The 17163-nt window shown below is 43.5% G+C and overlaps 1 protein-coding gene across 2 annotated transcripts in view; it reads left to right on the top strand.

The window, feature by feature from the left end:
* The window catches only part of DNAH9 (dynein axonemal heavy chain 9), a 368257-nt gene that overhangs the window by 319139 nt on the left and 31955 nt on the right, over positions 1-17163 (top strand). For both annotated transcript variants that reach the window (XM_053672723.1, XM_053672722.1), the window contains exons 60-63: positions 3062-3255; positions 5574-5722; positions 13556-13683; positions 16481-16708. In XM_053672723.1, the coding sequence (XP_053528698.1) occupies positions 3062-3255; positions 5574-5722; positions 13556-13683; positions 16481-16708 (699 nt within the window). The remainder of the gene's footprint in view (positions 1-3061; positions 3256-5573; positions 5723-13555; positions 13684-16480; positions 16709-17163) is intronic.

Below are 17163 nucleotides of genomic sequence, written 5' to 3'. Positions count from 1 at the left end.
CATCTGAGTTTGTTTTGTGGAGCAGCCAAGTTCAGCCCCATCAAACTGAATCACAGTACAGGATGTGAGCAGGTGAAAATACAATGCAATGTGTATGCCCATCATTGAAGCCTTTGATAAATGCTCTTTTTAAGTGTTCAGTTGGATTTTAGCCTAAGGAAACAAAATAATTGAATAGGACATGATAAAAACAAAATTCTTTAACTGTTCTATCTTATGAGGAAGATGGTTTGCCTTGTTTCCCAGCAGAACTCATAGGTGGGTAATGAATGAAATCTTTGTGATGAACTATTGCTTTTATTAGTATCCTTGGTAAGAATTTAAGTTTCATCAATGCTGAACCCTAAGGTACCAGGCATGTTCTGCTCTTCATTAGAAAATCTCATCTGTAATACATGCCTTTGTTAGCCTTTGAAAGGCCCCTCACTACCACTCTGGATGCCCATTTAGCACAGTGGTATTTTGCTGCACAGTCCAATGTAATTAAGTTAATTAGTCATTTCCATTTAACTTATTAGAAATGCCTTTACCTCATTTGGAAGATTAAATGTTGCAATTGTGCTCCATCCAGAGCTCTGAGAAAGCATGTTTCCACCCCACCAAAGCAGCTGGGAGCACTAAAGACAGTGTCATTTGCTCAGTGTCATGGTGATGCCAGAGGGGGCAATGGGACCAAAGATGGGGTAATGGTGATACAAGCTGGGAAGAGGGCTGATGTGCTGCCTGAGTGAAGATGAACATGAGTTCCACCGTGCAGAGAGAAATAATTACAGCAGCTGCAGCTTTCCTCAGCCTGTCAAGAGCCTTCCTGATGGCCGCCCAGATGTCAAACTGCATTCATTGAGTGCTTCCTAAGTTCCAGGCAGCCTCCTGTGCCCAAGGCATACAAAGATAGCTAAGAAAGTTCTTGCCCACAGGCAACTCACCATCTTGTGGGAGAAACAGACAAGCAAATCAGCGATCACCATTCAATAACTATAGAAGCCCCAAGAAAGCACAAGAACAGACTTTAGAGTTTTCAGAGCACTGCATCTATATTAGAGTATGAGTTGTGCAAGCAATTACTTAACTTCATTTTCCAAATGAGAAAAATCAAACCTACAAAAGTTAAAAGCCAGTCCAAGTCATAAAAGGCTCATAAGAGATGTCCCTGGGACCAGAACTCTTGTTTCCTGGCACTTCCTCCAGCATCCCACACATAACTCCACACCACTTCCTAGGACACATGAAGATGTGTTCCCTGCTCTCAGTGGTTGCAATGAAGCTGAGAAACCCAGAGCCCATGGGAAATGGCACAAAAGACAGGACAGGGAGGGGTTCACCAAAATGGGCAAAGAGCTAGGCAAGCCCAGGTCAAATGTGTCTGTCCCTCTACAGCCTTACCTTCCTCTTGTCACCTATAAGACTCACAGTCACATTTCTTGCTGTCATGCCCCACACTTCCCTCTGCAGATTTTGGCTCTAGTTGATCCTTCTCCATATAATGCCCTTCCCTTCTCTCTGCCTCTCTTTCTGCTCAATGGGATTTTACATACTTCCTAAGGCCTCCCTCATATTCTCTTATTCTTGAGCTGAGTATTGCAAGCTCCTTTGGAAGGCATGTGTCTTTTATTTCCCTTTGTATTCCCAAGTACCTGGCATGTAGTAGGCATTCAATAAATAACAGATGAATGAGTGAATAATTCAAATAACAGGGATGCGTGGGTTCCCTAAAATTCATGGCATTGTGGTGGGTGCTTTGGACAAAGTCTACTTTTTGCTCTCATTGGGGGGAACCAAACGTACAAGCAGAGTTGAGTGATAGCAGAAAGGCTGCAGGTAACTTGGTGTCTAAGTGAGTGTGTGGGGTGTATGTAGGCACTCTGGAAAAACGGGTTGGACCCACCCTCAAATTTGGTTCCAGCATCAACAGATGATGGCCACACACATACATGAGAAGGTATGGGAAAGTTTATTACTCATATGATAAGACTTTGGGGGGAAATAAGGGCACCCCCAGCAGTCTATAAGTGGATTGAGAGAGTTGGGAAAGGAGGCTGCCTTAGGGTTCTTAAGGAAATTATGAGGTGAGACTCCTAGGCACAGGCAGGTGCTTGTGGGGTGTGCCTTTCATCCAGCACCAGAAGGGGTGCCCAGGCCTATGTATCAGCTTGCCTAGATGTGGAGCCAAAGAGGAAGAGAGAGGGGTAAGGCTGAAAAGCTATCAGCGGTCAAATATCCAAAAACTAAGTCTGTCTCCTTATAAAAGCTATGACCTCTGTGGTCACAAAAGATGGGTGGGGGAGTATGTGTTCTAAGTTAGAGGGAGGGTGGTGGCTGACTTTGAACTGTACTTTAACAACTTGTAGAACATTAAAAACTAATAATCAGTCATGACCGTCACAAGATAGGAGAGAAGACCAGGACCTCTGGTGTGGTAGAAGCAGTGTGACCAAGAAATGGAGGTGGGGATGGGTCTGGCAGGGGTTCAAGGTTGGGGTCAGACATGACTGGACAGTGTAGGAAAGCAGGAGACCCCCTGGTTAACTGGGTGAATTGGTACAAAGAACTAAAGGAAGAGGTTTGATTGACAAGTTTTTTATTTGGACTCAATTTCTATGGAAGCAGGCAATTCATGGAAGTTTTCAAGTCGACGTTGATACATAATCAATGATTCTAAAGACATTTTGAGAGAGGAATTGATGGGAGTGGCTGGTGTAGTGAATAGGGGTTTGAAAGGGAGGAATCGGACATGTAATGTCCAGACTCTATGACATCCCTTCCTGTCCCTTTTTCCATGTAATACCCTGCAGGCAGGTGCTACTTAGTCTCTGCTGCTAATATTCCAAATGCTTCGTTTGCTAACCCTTGTGTATTATTGGGGCAGTTTGCTAAAGGTGAGCTGATCAAAATCCTTCCTCTTCCTTGAGTTTACCTGGAGGAAGATTCAGGGGTCCAGAATGTAGTATAAATGAGACAGAAATATGTCTATAATACCACCTTGCTCCTTAACCTCCAACACAGTGCAAATTATAGCTCTGAGAAACTGCATTTTAGAGCAAGATTCTCTAAAATTTCCTAGGCACTTTCATCCATGGAGGAATTCTATAATCTGGATCGGGACATTGAGGGGTCGGCCAAGAGCTGGAAGAAGTTTGTGGAATCAGAATGTCCTGAGAAGGAGAAGTTCCCACAGGAGTGGAAGAACAAAACTGCCCTGCAGCAGCTCTGCATGATGAGAGCCATGCGGCCCGACCGGCTAACTTACGCCATGCGGTAGGGGACAGGGGGTTGTGGAGGGGAGGCATGGGCAGTCTCACTATGGGCAAACTAACAGGGATGAGCACAAAAGCTAGGTGTTTATAGTAATGGGAGGCTTTGTACCAACATCCAAAGTCTCCCAAGGCCTGTGTTTGCCATGTATTTTCCTGATATGTGGGTGGACAGTGTAGAAAGAGGTACTCATCAGTATCAGCACTGAGAAGGATGCTTGTCATAGAGAATGAATGTGGCAGGAGATGATGGGATCCAGAGCACAAATGGAAGGGCCATCCTTAGCAGGAATAATATCTCTTTTATCACAGAGAGAAAGAGATGGATGTGGATGTTGTTAAGCTGGTAGAAGGATGGTAGAAACTTGAGAATGGTTTTATATGATGACTTCTGTTTTCTCTGAAAAGCAGGGAGCAAGATCTTCAACTGAGTTTGTGTGAAAGGGGAGGTAACAGGGCTGTAGATTTGAGGAGAGTACAGAAGGTTTAAACAGGGTCTGTGGGGAAAAAATGAAATAAGGCTGACCTGGGAAATGCAATGAGTTTCAAATAGCACTGAGGGTCTACCTAGTGAAAGTATGCGTCATGGCTCCATTACTCACAATTAGATTACTTTGCATGCATACAACAGCAAGGCGTAGATTCCAAATTAAGTTGATCCAGAGCACCAGCCATTCTAAGTTGGTGTGCTGGAATAAGAGTTAGACAGGGGAAGTGAGTTTTTGGCAAGAGAGTGATTAGATGTCATAGGCCAAGCACTCTATAGAGACAGAAAGCAAATTAGTAATTGAAGAAGGGAATAGCAATTATTGAAATAGGCATGAAAGCCTTATTGGCAGGATGAAATGTTCTAAAACTGGTATATGGTGAGATTGTACCATTTAGTGATTTATTAAAAATTATTGAATAATATGCTTAAAATGGGTGAACTTTCTTATATGTCAGTTATACCTCAAGAAAGTTGTTTTAAAAGAAAAAAGTTATAGGTCATGGACTCTTCACTGGATAAGAAAGAAGTAAAGAGAATGAGGGGATGATTAGGAAAAAAAAAAAACACTAAGGCCCTGGCTGGTATAGCTCACTGGATTGAGCGTGGGCCTGTGAAGCAAAGGGTTGTTGGTTTGATTCCCAGTCAGGGCACATGGCCTGAATTGTAGGCCAGGTCTCCAGTAGGGGAAGCATGAGAGGTAAACACACATTGATGTTTCTCTCCCACTCTTTCTCCTTCCCTTCCCCTCTGTCTAAAAATAAATAAATAAAATATTTTTTAAAAACCACTAAGGAGGCCCAGATACAGCATTTGTAGTGGCACCAACAAGGGCAAAGAAGAAGTGAAGGAAGGTAAATCACTAAGAGAAGTGTAAGGAAGAGAAGTCTGGTCAGAGAGCGAGGTGTTTCCATTTGTGGTTTCCAACATAGAAGTTCCCTGGTAATAATGAGGATGAGGGTGTGGCCATGGGCTTGGATGGCTGAATTGGGGAGGAAATGAAGATGGTTGAGAATTTGGAGGATTGTCCACATGGATGGTGATGTTATTCCAGCTGGTGCAAGTCCTTGAACCAAGTGTCCAAGTGTTCCATGAATGGGTACAGTGACCAGAGGATGAGCAGGTGTGGTGGTAACACAGTCAGGGGAAATGAGCTGCAATGGAGCCACATGAGTAGAGAAATAATGGCTTACAAACAATAGTCATCAGTTAGCAGGGTCATGGTCCCACCTCCCAATCCTGAGATAGAACAGATGTAGGCGAATGAGCCCAGCTGAAAGACTACAGGAAAAATTGTGTCCTCAGGGGAGAGCTAATGCCAGGAGCTGGACCAGATGGTCAGGAAGTGGTTGCAGCTTCAAAGTTTTATTTAGTATACAATTGGACAGTTTGGAAAGGAACATTGGTAAGTGGAGTAGGATGAAAGAAAACACAGATAATGGCAGAACATGAGGGAATAGAGGGCATTAAACTATAAGTGGAAGATCACAGGATAAGAAGTATGGAGGATTTAGTTGCCTGGAAGCTTTCAGAAGGTGTTGGTTCTAGTGGTCTTCTGGTAGATGGTGGTAATATGACAGGACACCAGGCTTCACAGAGGAGTAGTGGCCTGGGTAGATAGAAATTTAGAAGGAGCCTTGATCTAGGTGAGCAGACTGGCAACCAGCAACACAGGTTTTAAGTGTTAACCTAATAAGTAGTTCTTGGAGTTGGTCCTAGCTCTATAAGTACCAACCCCATAACCTTGAGCACATCCTTCCATTGCTATAGACTTGTTTCTCAAGTGTTATTATTTGGGACTGATAAACATATATGTGCTTTTTTTTCCTTGGAAGACATTTTGTTGAAGAGACTTTAGGAAGCAAATATGTGGTGGTAAGAGCATTAGATTTTGCAGCCTCCTTTGAAGAATCAGGACCAGCCACTCCCATATTTTTCATCCTGTCTCCAGGGGTGGACCCACTAAAAGATGTGGAAAATCAAGGTGAGAAAACTTTGCCTGGGAGCCAAGGCTGCACCATCCCATGCACTTTTACTCTTGGCATATGTCAGTTTCTCTATTCCAGATGTAAGGCTCATTACACAATACTCAGTATTTACTAATCATACAGAAATCAGGATCATTGCCAAACCCACACCAGGGAACTGTTGCTCTGGGCTCTGTCAGGTAGAATCCACAGTGGCAGGTTTCTGAGGAGACTTTGTCCCACCCATTACCCTTACTGTGGCTGGAGCAACCATTCTGAAGATACAAGCACACTGCTTGCACAGGCACACCCTCAGGATGCAGTCCAGGCTCCTTAAGGGGCTTACAGGAGCTTTATCCCCAAGCTCCTCTCTATTTATCCAGCCTATTTTATATCATTAGTTTCCTAATGCTGCTGTAACAAATTACCATAAACTTAGAGGCTTAAAATAACACTAATTTATTATTTTACAGTTCTAGAGGTTGGAAGCATAAACAGGGCTCCCTCTTTTCCTCTTAGGGACCATGACGACTATATTGGGACTACTCAGATCATCAAGATTATCTCCCCAACTCAAAGTCTTTGATTTAATCACACCCACAGGGTCCCTATATACAGGTTCTGGGGACCAGGACATGGACACCTTTGGGGGCTCATTATCCTGCCTACATTTCCCTGACCAACACACAAAATCTCATTCACACTCATCCTGGGACATGGCAGACAGAGGAAAGCTCAAAGCAGACTAGGGTTGTGCGAGAAGAGTGTGGGTTCTGTGGCTCTGGAGGGAGAGCTGTAGAGACAGCCTCCAGGGTCACTGTGCAGAGTCCCTCTCCCACCCTGCCCACAGACACCATCTTTCTTGGGTAGAGCACTCCCTTCCATATGGCATCAGGCTAGGATAATGCAATAGCCCCACCCTCCTGACCTTCTGTCACCCTGCTCTGCTGAGCTCGTACCCTGTGGGTGAGTCACCCTGGACCAGGGTGTAGAGGTCCAGATGGACTCGGGATGTCAGAGACTGAGTTGTGTTGCTCTGGATAGGGGCCATTTACCCCACCTTTTTGTGAGCCTGACCAGTGCAACCCCCACCCCCAGGAGATCCATTAGCCCCAAGTTCCCAACTCCTGGCAGCCCCACCTGCCAAGCTCAGGCTCTCCAGGGGGGTTGGGCAGAATCTGGGACAGACTAAGTTGTGTGGCTCTAAAACAGGACCATTTTTCCCTCTCACACCTGATCAGTACAGAGCCTTCCCTTTGCACCACCAAATCTTGGTTTCTTTTGGCCTAATAAACTCTGCTGGCCTCCCCCTCGTGAGTCCCTAAGATCCTGCCCCACCACAAAGGTCTGCAGACACCTGGCAGGTGGCAGCTGGCATTAGTGTACCTTGGGACTTCTGCTGAGTAGCCTAAAACACTACACTGGCACCAAGGTTGATCTGTATCAGTCTAGTAAACACTACTCCCTTCTACCTAGCACCTCATTGAGAGCCTACCTTATGCAACTCACACACCACCAGATGCTCTTTCAGTGACTGAACTTAACAAGCAACCAGCAGGCAGAGGCCCACAGAGGCCTATCTCAAGCTGCCTTAGGCCTTTTACTGACATGCCCCCAGGCTCAGTACTGGTGAAAGCAGGCTTAGGTGTGCAATTTGGCCCTTCTCATGCACACCCAGGCCTAAAAGGGCAACCACAAACTATGGATCACTTTATAGCTCCAAACAAGTTGCCAAGGGCCAAGAACAGGCAGAGTCTCACACCGACCTGCATTGGAGTCCCTCCCAAGAGGCCCATACCAACAAACACAGTTGTGGACTTCAGACAACATCAGAGCAGGAACCAATTAGTTCCACAAGTGGCATATCCAAAAGAAGATCTTGGCAGGCATTAGACCCTGCTGAGGAGAATTCTGCTTTATGTGGTCAGTACCCACATACCAGCTCATACGCTGTGGTCAGGGTCAATCCTCACAGTCAAGCAGCCTGAAAGTCAACCCCGCACACGGACAGAGCAATAGCATTCAGGACTCACCTACAATAGGAGGGCTCAATGACCCATGCGGGAGACATTACTGGGACACTCAGCTAAGATGATCAGGTAGACTGCACCACTGGGTCCTACAGGACACCTACTACACAAGACCACTGTACCAAGACTGAGAGACAACATATCTGCCTAATACACAGAAACAAATACAGAGAGGCAGCCAAAATGAGGAGACAAATAAACATACCTCAAATAAAAGAACAGGAGAAATCTCCAGAAAAAAACTAAATGAAATGGACACAAGCAATCTACCAGATACAGAGTTCAAAACAGCGGTTATAAGGATGTTCAAGGAAGTAAGTGAGAACTTCAAGAGCATAAAAAGGGGACTTCCAGCCAAGATGGAGGTGTAGATAGACACACTGTGCCTCCTTGCACAATCAAAATAAGGACAACAACAATTTAAAAACATAAAACAACCAGTACTGACAGAAAATTGAACTGTATGGAAGTCTGACAACCAAGAGGTTAAAGTAGACACATTCATCCAGACTGGTAGGAGGGGCAGAGTTGTGTAGCCAGGACGGAAAGGGCCATGACAAAGCAGCAGGTGGTGGACCCCAGGCGCAAAAGGCAGCAGCTGGCAGACCCAGCAAGGCAGCGGGTTGTGGAGGGGCACGGCACACAAGGCAGCTGGCAGACCAGGCAGTCCCACATTCATGCACAGATAAATTAAATGAAACTTGGGAGCAAAACGGACTTCGAGACCGAGGGTCTTAGTGCAGGAAAATAAAGCCTTAAACCACTGATTGAAAATACTTGTGGGGGCTGAGGTGCCAGGAGAAACTCCCAGCCCCACAGGAGAGTTCATTGGAGAGACCCACAGGGTCCTAAAATGTACACAAACCCACCCACTCAGGAATCAGCACCAGAAGGGCCCAATTTGCTTGTGGGAAGTGGGGGAAGTGACTGAAATCTGGAGCAAGCACCATTGTTCCCTCTTGGACCCCTACCCCACATACTGCATCACAACCCAGCGACCAGGTTGCCCCACACATGGGAATACTTAAGGCTCTGCCCCTCATATGTAACAGGAATGTCAAGACAAAAAAATGGCCCAAACCAAAGAACAGATCAAAGCTCCAGAAAAAAATACAACTAAATGATGAAGAGATAGCTAACCTATCAGATGCACAGTTCGAAACACTGGTAATTCAGCATGTTCACAGAATTGGTTGAATTTGTTCGCAAATTAGATTTAAAAAATGAAGGCTACGCTAAGTGAAATAAAGGAAAATGAACAGGGAACCAACAGTGACAGGAAGGAAACCAGTACTCAAATCAATGATTTGGAACAAAAGGAAGGAAGAAACATTCAACCACAACCGAATGAAGAAACAAGAATTCAGAAAAATGAAGAGAGGCTTAGGAACCTCTGGGACATTTTTAAACATTCCAACATCCAAATAATAGGGCTACCAGAAGGAGAAGAGGATGAGCAAGAAATTGAAAACTTATTTGAAGAAATAATGAAGGAGAACTCCCCAATATGGCAAAGGAAATAGACTTTCAGAAAGTCTAGGAAGCTCAGAGACTCCCAAACAAATTGGACCCAAGGAGGAACACATCAAGGCACATCACAATTACACTAGTCAAGATTACAGGTAAGGAGAGGATCTTAAAAGCAGCAGAAAAAGAGACAGTTACCTACAAAGGAGGGTCCATAAGACTGTCAGCTGATTTCTCAAAAGAAACTTTGCAGGCCAGAGGGGCTGAAAAGAAGTATTCCGAGTCATAAAAGGCAAGAACCTACATCCCAGATACTCTATCCAGCAAAGCTATCACTTAGAATGGAAGGGCAGATAAATTGCTTCCCAGATAAGGTCAAGGAGTTCATCATCGCCAAGCTCTTATTATATGAAATGTTAAAGGGACTTATCTAAGAAAAAGAAGATAAAAATATGAACAGTAAAATGCAATAAACTCACAGTTATTAACAACCAAACCTAAAACAAAAACAAACTAAGCAAACAACTAGAACAGGAACAGAATCACAGAAATGGAGATCACATGGAAGGTTATCAGTGGGGGAGTGGGAGGGAAAGGAGGGGAGAAGCTACAGAGAATAAGTAGCATAAATAATAGGTAGAAGATAGACAGGGGTAGGTTAAGAATAGTATAGGAAATGTAGAAGCCAAAGAACTTATACGTATGACCTATGGACACAAACTAAAGGGGGGGAAAGTGGATGGGAAGGGTGTGCAGGGCAAAGGGGAATAAAGGGGGGAAATGGGTTATTGTAATAACATAATAAGATATATTTTAAAATAAAATAAAATAAAGAAAAAATTAAAAGGAGAGGGGCTCTGAAAAAAAATCACATGATCACGTCACTAGATTCGGAAAAAGCATTTGACAAAATCCAGTACCCGTTTATGATAAAGAAAACTCTCAGAAAAGTGAAGATAGCAGAAACATTATCTAAACATAATAAAGGCTATACATAACAAACCCACAGCTAACATCATACTCAAAGGGGGAAAACTAAAAGCATTTTCCTTAAGCCTGGGTACAAGAAAGGGTTGTCGCCTTTCACCGCTCGTATTCAACATAGCACAGAACTAGAACAAATAATTCAAAAATGTATATGGAACCATAAATGATCCCAAATACCCACAGCAATATTGAGAAAGAAGAATGAAGTTGGGGGTATCATGCTATCTGATATCAAACTATACTACAAGGCAATAGTAATCAAAACAGTAATATACTGGCATAAAAACAAACATAGATCAAAAGCACAGAATGGAGATCCTAGATATAAACCCACACCTATAGAGTCAATTAATATGTGACAAAGGAGTTAAGAACATACATGGGGTAAAGATAGTTTATTCAATAAATGGTATGAGGAAAATTGAACTGATACATCCAAAAATTTAAAACTAAACCACCTTCTTACACCATACACAAGAAAAAAATTCAAAATAGATTAAAGACTTAATGTAAGACTCAAAACCATAAAACTCCTAAAAGAAAATGTAGGCAGTAAAATCTCTGACATTTCTCTTAGTAATATTTTTTGCATATATCTTTTCAGGTAAGGGAAACAAAAGAAAAAATAAACAAATTGGACTTCATCAAACTAAAAAGTTTTTTGCACAGCAAAGAAAACCATCAATGAAAGGAAAAGACAACCCATGGAATGGGAGAAAATATTTACAATGATACTTCTGATAAGGAATTAATATGCAAAATTTATAAAGAACTCTTACAACTTAACACCAAAACAAAATTTCAATTTAAAAATAGGCAAAGGAACTAAATAAGGCCTTCTTCAAAGATGATATACATATGATCAACAGACCTATGAAAAGAGGCTTTACATCATTAATCATTACAGAAATGCAAATTAAAATTACAATGAGATATTACCTCATACATGTCAGAATGGCTGTCATCACTAAATCAACAAACAACAAGCACTAGCGAGGATGTGGAGAAAAGGGAACCCTACTGCATTGTTGATGGGAATGCAGACTGGTGCAGCCACTGTGGAAAACAGTGTGGAGGGTCCTCAAAAAAATTAAAAATGTATCTGCTTTATGACCCAGTGATATCTCTTCTAGGTATATATCCAAAGAACTGCAAAACACTAATTCAGAGGAATATATGCACCCCTATGTTTGTTGCAGCATTATTCACAATAACCAGAACATGGAAGCAACCCAAGTGCCCATCAATAGATGGCTGAATTAAAAAGCTGTAGTACATATATCCAATGGAATATTACTTGGTCATAAAAAATAACAAAATCTTACTATTTGCTACAGCATGGATGGACCTAGTGTGTCATATGCTAAGTGAAAAAAAGATAAATACCATATAGTTTTACTTACATGTGGAATCTAAACAACAAAACAAACAAACAAGCACAACAGAAACAGACTCATATAGACAACAAACTGACAGTCCCCAGAGGGGAAGAAAGTTGGGGGACTGGGTGAAAAAGGCGAAGGAACTGAGAAGTATAGATCAATAATTACCAAATAATCATGGGGTTATAAAGTACAGCATAGGAATCATCGTTAATAATATTGTAAGTGTGTCTGGCACCAGGTGGGTGCTGGAAATATCGAGGGGAATACCTTTTAAAGTGTATGATGATCTTACCAAAAACAAAAAGAGAGAGAGAGAGAGAAAGGGAAAAATAAGTTAAAAGCAGTGAAGGTCTGGTCATGGATTTCATAGCATAAAATAACATAAAGGTGAAACCCCAAGAGAACATAACTGGCGAGGGGGGGCTTTCTGATGACCCAGAAAGGCATTCTAAAAGCCTCCAAGTTGCAGATGGAAGGACCCTGCAAAGTTGCTTTGGCACATCACAATGCTCGAGTGTGATGCAGTCAAATTTAGCTGAATGCTCAGCTAAGGCAAATGCTATCAAATCTCCCCTCTTCTCATCACCTGCAAGATCCATTTCTTTCTCTTCAGACCCATCGTCATGCCTGCAGCTTGGGTTAATGCAAACTGATCCTCGCTGGCCTCTGCAGTGCTAGACCTTGTCCCCAGCAGTCCTTCCGGCTGTAGTTTTCAAACTAATCTTTTGTAAGCCCCTCTTTTCCCTTATCCATCTGTCTCTCAGAAAGAAAAGAAACAGGTTCTTTTGTAAATAGAAATGTCACCAAGGCTATCTAATAATCCAGGCACCTTTTATCCTGGTATTTTCTCTGAAATAAGTTGTTTATATCCCTGGTTCTAAAGCTGACATCAAATGTATTGCCAGCTAGGATTTATGGAGTTTAATAAGGGTGTTTCCTGGGTTTATCTCAGTTGAATCTATAATAGCTATTCTTTACTACAAAAAGTCATCATTTTGCTTTGTGTCATCCAGTTAAAGGGTAGTCTATATCTTTTAGTATTTAAAAGAAATGTCCAATATTGACAGTTAATATACCAAGAAAAATTGCTCAATGATTTTCTCATGGTATCATAGATTTTTATTATCCTTTTTTTAAAAAAAGAATATTATGTAATTTCTCTAAACTTTGTTTATTGGGTTAATAGCTGATGTTCAAGTAAAATTGGTCCACTATATTAGGTCATTTCTTTGTGTAAACTTTTTCTTGGGCTGGAAAACAGCTCACAAGCATTGTCTTGCTTCAGTGATGTGGCTGTGAATTTGTGTTGGTGCAGCTATTCCCTTACTCCATTCCTAACACCAGCAACACCCAACAGATGTTATCGAGCCATATCCAACAGAACGTCTCCACCTATGTAACGAAGCTCCTCCATGTCTTGCCTCTTTACTCTAATTCATGCAAAATGATGAATTAAAACTTTGCTATGTCTTGGGATTAATAGAGGAGGCAGTTAATATGGTATTAAATATAGTAAGCTAGACTACCTGAATTCTACCCCTGCTGGTCACATGTCCCAGTAAAATTCCAGGGGAAACATATATTCAGGGGACAAAGCAAGTTAGACAGGGCTACATGCACATGCTTGCTACCCTTCGAGCCTTTTCAAAGCAGCACTCTCTAGGATGGAGGACCAAGGCCTGGCCTTCACATGGAAGCTGTACGGAAGAGCATCAACACTTCCATCCATTCTTGGGGATTAAGTGAGGAAGTGGAGTGAAGCAATTTTGGTCTAGACAATGCTTCCTTCTATTTGGGGAGGGAAAGCTGGAAGATGTAGCCCCTCCACACCCCACCCCCAGCAAAGGAAAAATGTCAGCATATGAGGCTCGGGATATGGGTTCAGACACACCTGTGTTTGAGGAGTGGTTTCCTTCTGAACATTAAGCAACACAGATCATCCAACACAGAGATGGTACTGACAACTCCGTCCTCCTTTTAGGTAAAAAACTTGGATATACCTTCAACAATCGGAATTTTCACAACGTATCTTTGGGGCAAGGACAGGAAGTAGTGGCTGAGGCTGCGCTGAATCTAGCTGCCCAGAAAGGTCACTGGGTGATTTTGCAGGTACTCATCCCTCTGCCCTGATCAGGGTCATCCCGGACCCTGTCCATACCTGTCTGAACCTCACACCTCATGGTCTCTGGGCATCTCTCTCCTCTCTTCACCTCATACTTGCCCTTCCTTCCACACCCTCTCCATTTTTACTCACTTCTTAATAATCTCTTCCATTGCTCCCCTTCACGTGTTCTCTCCTCGCTGCACCCCCAATCATTTTCTCCCTGCTTTCACCTGCTGTGGCTGCACTGTCTGGTTTAGATAACTCTGCTTACAACAGAAACCGAGTCCTCACCTGAAGCATGCTCGGGGGGTTAGCACTAAGTTCAAGGCCATAGCAGCTGGGCTTTTCTGGCTGCTGATTGCCTCCCATGCATTTCATGGAACTTTTTTGGTGTACTTTTCTATTGTGTTATAAAGAACATCACATGTGTAACTCTAGTTCTAACTTAGCCTCTTTGTTGAGAATTCATGTTAACTCTCAGGTTTGGAAATCTGGACCTGCTCCTACTGGTAATTTTATTGAACACTTACAAGAAATAAAGGCCACCCCCCTTCTATCATGGCCTCCCCTTTTTTATGCTACTTGTATGGATGCTGGGTCTGGGTTGCCAAGCACCTTACTCCCCTTTTTCTCCTATAAAAACCTATAACCACCTCTATTAGAGTATCCATGCCTATATGGAGATAATGTGATATATGGGTGTGTCTTTCACTACATTTCCTTAGGAAAAGGTGTTTCTTTGAATGCCCAGCACATTGCTGTGAATGTAGCAGACACTCCTCAAAAGCACTCAATGAAAAAAAATCAATGAAAGAAAAAACAAATGAGACAGCCAGTCAACCCCATTCCAGTTTTCCTTACCAAGAACTTCCCCTGTCTCCTTACTGTTCACTGTGCTGCACATTGCTTGTTGGGTCTTCATCCTTAATCATCCTGTTATTTATCCAGAACCTAGCAACTGAGGGAGCTGCCATTCCCTGAGACTCTGTTTCTCTAGAAACAGCAGGTGTTTCAGGAGAAGAAATGAACACAACTGGAGGTTCCTGCTCCCTCCCACATGGATTGGCTTGGTGTTGGGAAGGTGTGGTCTCCCAGCATTTCGGGCTCATCTGCCAAAAAGATGCCCTTCTGGGCACTAGAGCCGTTGGGAATCCAACCCTCAGTTAATGGACAGGGAGTGTTTCCTTCCTGAGAACCCACTTGTGTCCAGACCCCTGCATCTTGTGCTGACCTGGTTTCTGAGAGCTCTCAAGTATTAAACTCAGAAGATAGAATTCCTGAAGCAGTCACCCAGTTACTCACTGGTGGGTTGCTGGCACTCCCTGGCTAACAGAACCCTGGCTCTCTGGACAGCCCATTGAAGTTTCTACTCCAAAAGAGTGATTATAAATGAATTTCTAATTTAACATATTGTCATTTCAACAACTTTTCAAAACTATTACCTTTGGTTATTGCAGCAACTCTGTGAAATAACTATGGCAAATATTTTTTCTTTCTTTCTTTCTTTCTTTCTTTCTTTCTTTCTTTCTTTCTTTTTTCTTTTTTTTTTTTTTTTTTTTGGAAGAGAAAGCAAAAGACCAGATTGCTGTGGCTCAAGTGCTGTGCCCAGTGCCAGTCAGTGTATTTAAGGCTTTGTGAGCAGGCTTCCTCAAATATTTGCTGAGGAGCTTTTATCCATCCATTATAATGAAACATTTTGCACTGAGGCAAAGTGACTATTTCTACTGAAGTGAAAGGTGCATTCTGTAGAGTAGTATTAAGAAATAAATGTAGGTTTAGATAGCTAAACAGACAGACAGCTAGGAATCACAATGAAGGAGGGCTTGAAGATGTTGCAGAGGAGCCTGGGCTTAGAGAAGAGAGCATCTGTGAGCAGTGTTGGCTGTAGGAAGGAAAGTTTGCCAACAGTTAGCAGAATGGTTTAGAGAGAGAGAAAGGAGTCAGGAAAGCTAGCTAGGAGGGGTTTAAATCAGTGCTTTTCACATTTCATTGTACATGCACATTGCTGGAAGATCTTATTAAAATGCACTGATTCAGACCTGGCTGGGGTGGCTCAATTGCTTGGAACATCATCCCATAAACCCAAGGGTTACCGGTCAGATCCCCAGTCAGGGCACATGCCTGGGTTACAGGTTTGGTCCCCTGTCGGGGTGTCTGCTGGGAGCAGCCAGTTGGTGTTTCTCTCTCACACTGACCATATTTTCTCTCTCCCTCTCTCTCTCTCAAAGCAATGAAAAAAATGTCTTTGGGTGAGGATTAAAAGGGAAGAAGTAAGTCTGGGTCGGGCCCAGGAGTCTGCATTTCTCACTAGCTTTAGGTAATGTCAACATTGTTGGTCCACAGCCTCACTTTTGAGCATCAAGTGTTGAATAATCCAGGTGTCAGTTAGCAGGGATCTGGACTCTTAAAATTCAGTGTTAGACTCTTAAAATTCCCCAGACCACCAGTGTGGGCATCACCTGGGAACTTAGAAATGCAGATTTGAAGGCCCCACCCTAGACCTGCTGAATCAGGAACTCTGGGGTGGGGGTCCAGTAATCTTTGTTTCAACAATCCCTGCAGGGGATTATTTTGCGCAGTCAAGTTTGAGAATACTGTGCTAAAGAGACAGGATATCAAGGGAAAGGGTTCGATTGCAGGATACTAGGAGGCCCCTATTGCTGGCAATCCCAAGACTCAGACTACAATGTAATCTATTTGAAGCTAAGACTAGGTCCCTCCTCTAGCTGCCCTCCTGATAACTGTTTGCTGCTAACAGAACTAAGCAAATGCCTGTATTGTGGTGTCTATCCTTCCCACCAGAACATCCACTTGGTTGCCAAATGGCTCAGCACCCTGGAGAAGAAGCTGGAGGAGCTCAGTGAAAACAGCCACCCAGAGTTCAGGGTCTTCATCAGTGCAGAGCCTGCACCCTCCCCTGAGGGCCACATCATCCCCCAGGGCATCCTGGAGAACTCCATTAAAATCACCAATGAGCCCCCCATGGGCATGCATGCCAACCTGCACAAGGCCCTGGACAACTTCACTCAGGTATGGCCCTGGGAGGGAGGGAAGGAGAGCACCCCACCTCAAAAAGAGCCAACTCAACTGGGTGGGAGAAAAGCACGCAGCTGTGGGTGGGGTGGAGGACCCACTGGGTTGTGGTGTGATGCCAGTGTGGGCACGATGTGTTCCCTTTGAGACTGACCTCCACCCTGATTGACCTACTCAGCACAAGCCTGCTCTCAAGTCCCAGACCTGGGCCCGCAACCCAGGCATGTGCCCTGACTGAGAATCGAACCAGCAACTTTTTGGTTCGCAAGCCAGGGTTCAGTCCACTGAGCCACACCAGCCAGGGCCATGTGCTAGACTCTCAAAGTGTGACCTGCAAAATAGCAGCATCAGCACTGACTTGTTAAAATGCAAATTCTCAGATCCCCACCCAGACCACTGAGCCAGAAACTCTGGGGTGGGGCCAGGAATCTGTATTCTAACAAGCTCTCCAG

Source organism: Artibeus jamaicensis, unplaced genomic scaffold (assembly GCF_021234435.1).
Source record: "Artibeus jamaicensis isolate MK-2021 breed Jamaican fruit bat unplaced genomic scaffold, CSHL_Jam_final contig_781, whole genome shotgun sequence".
In the NCBI taxonomy this organism is placed as follows: Eukaryota; Metazoa; Chordata; class Mammalia; order Chiroptera; family Phyllostomidae; genus Artibeus; species Artibeus jamaicensis.
Note: the sequence above shows the minus strand (reverse complement) of the source record. Positions and strands in the feature narration are given on the sequence as shown.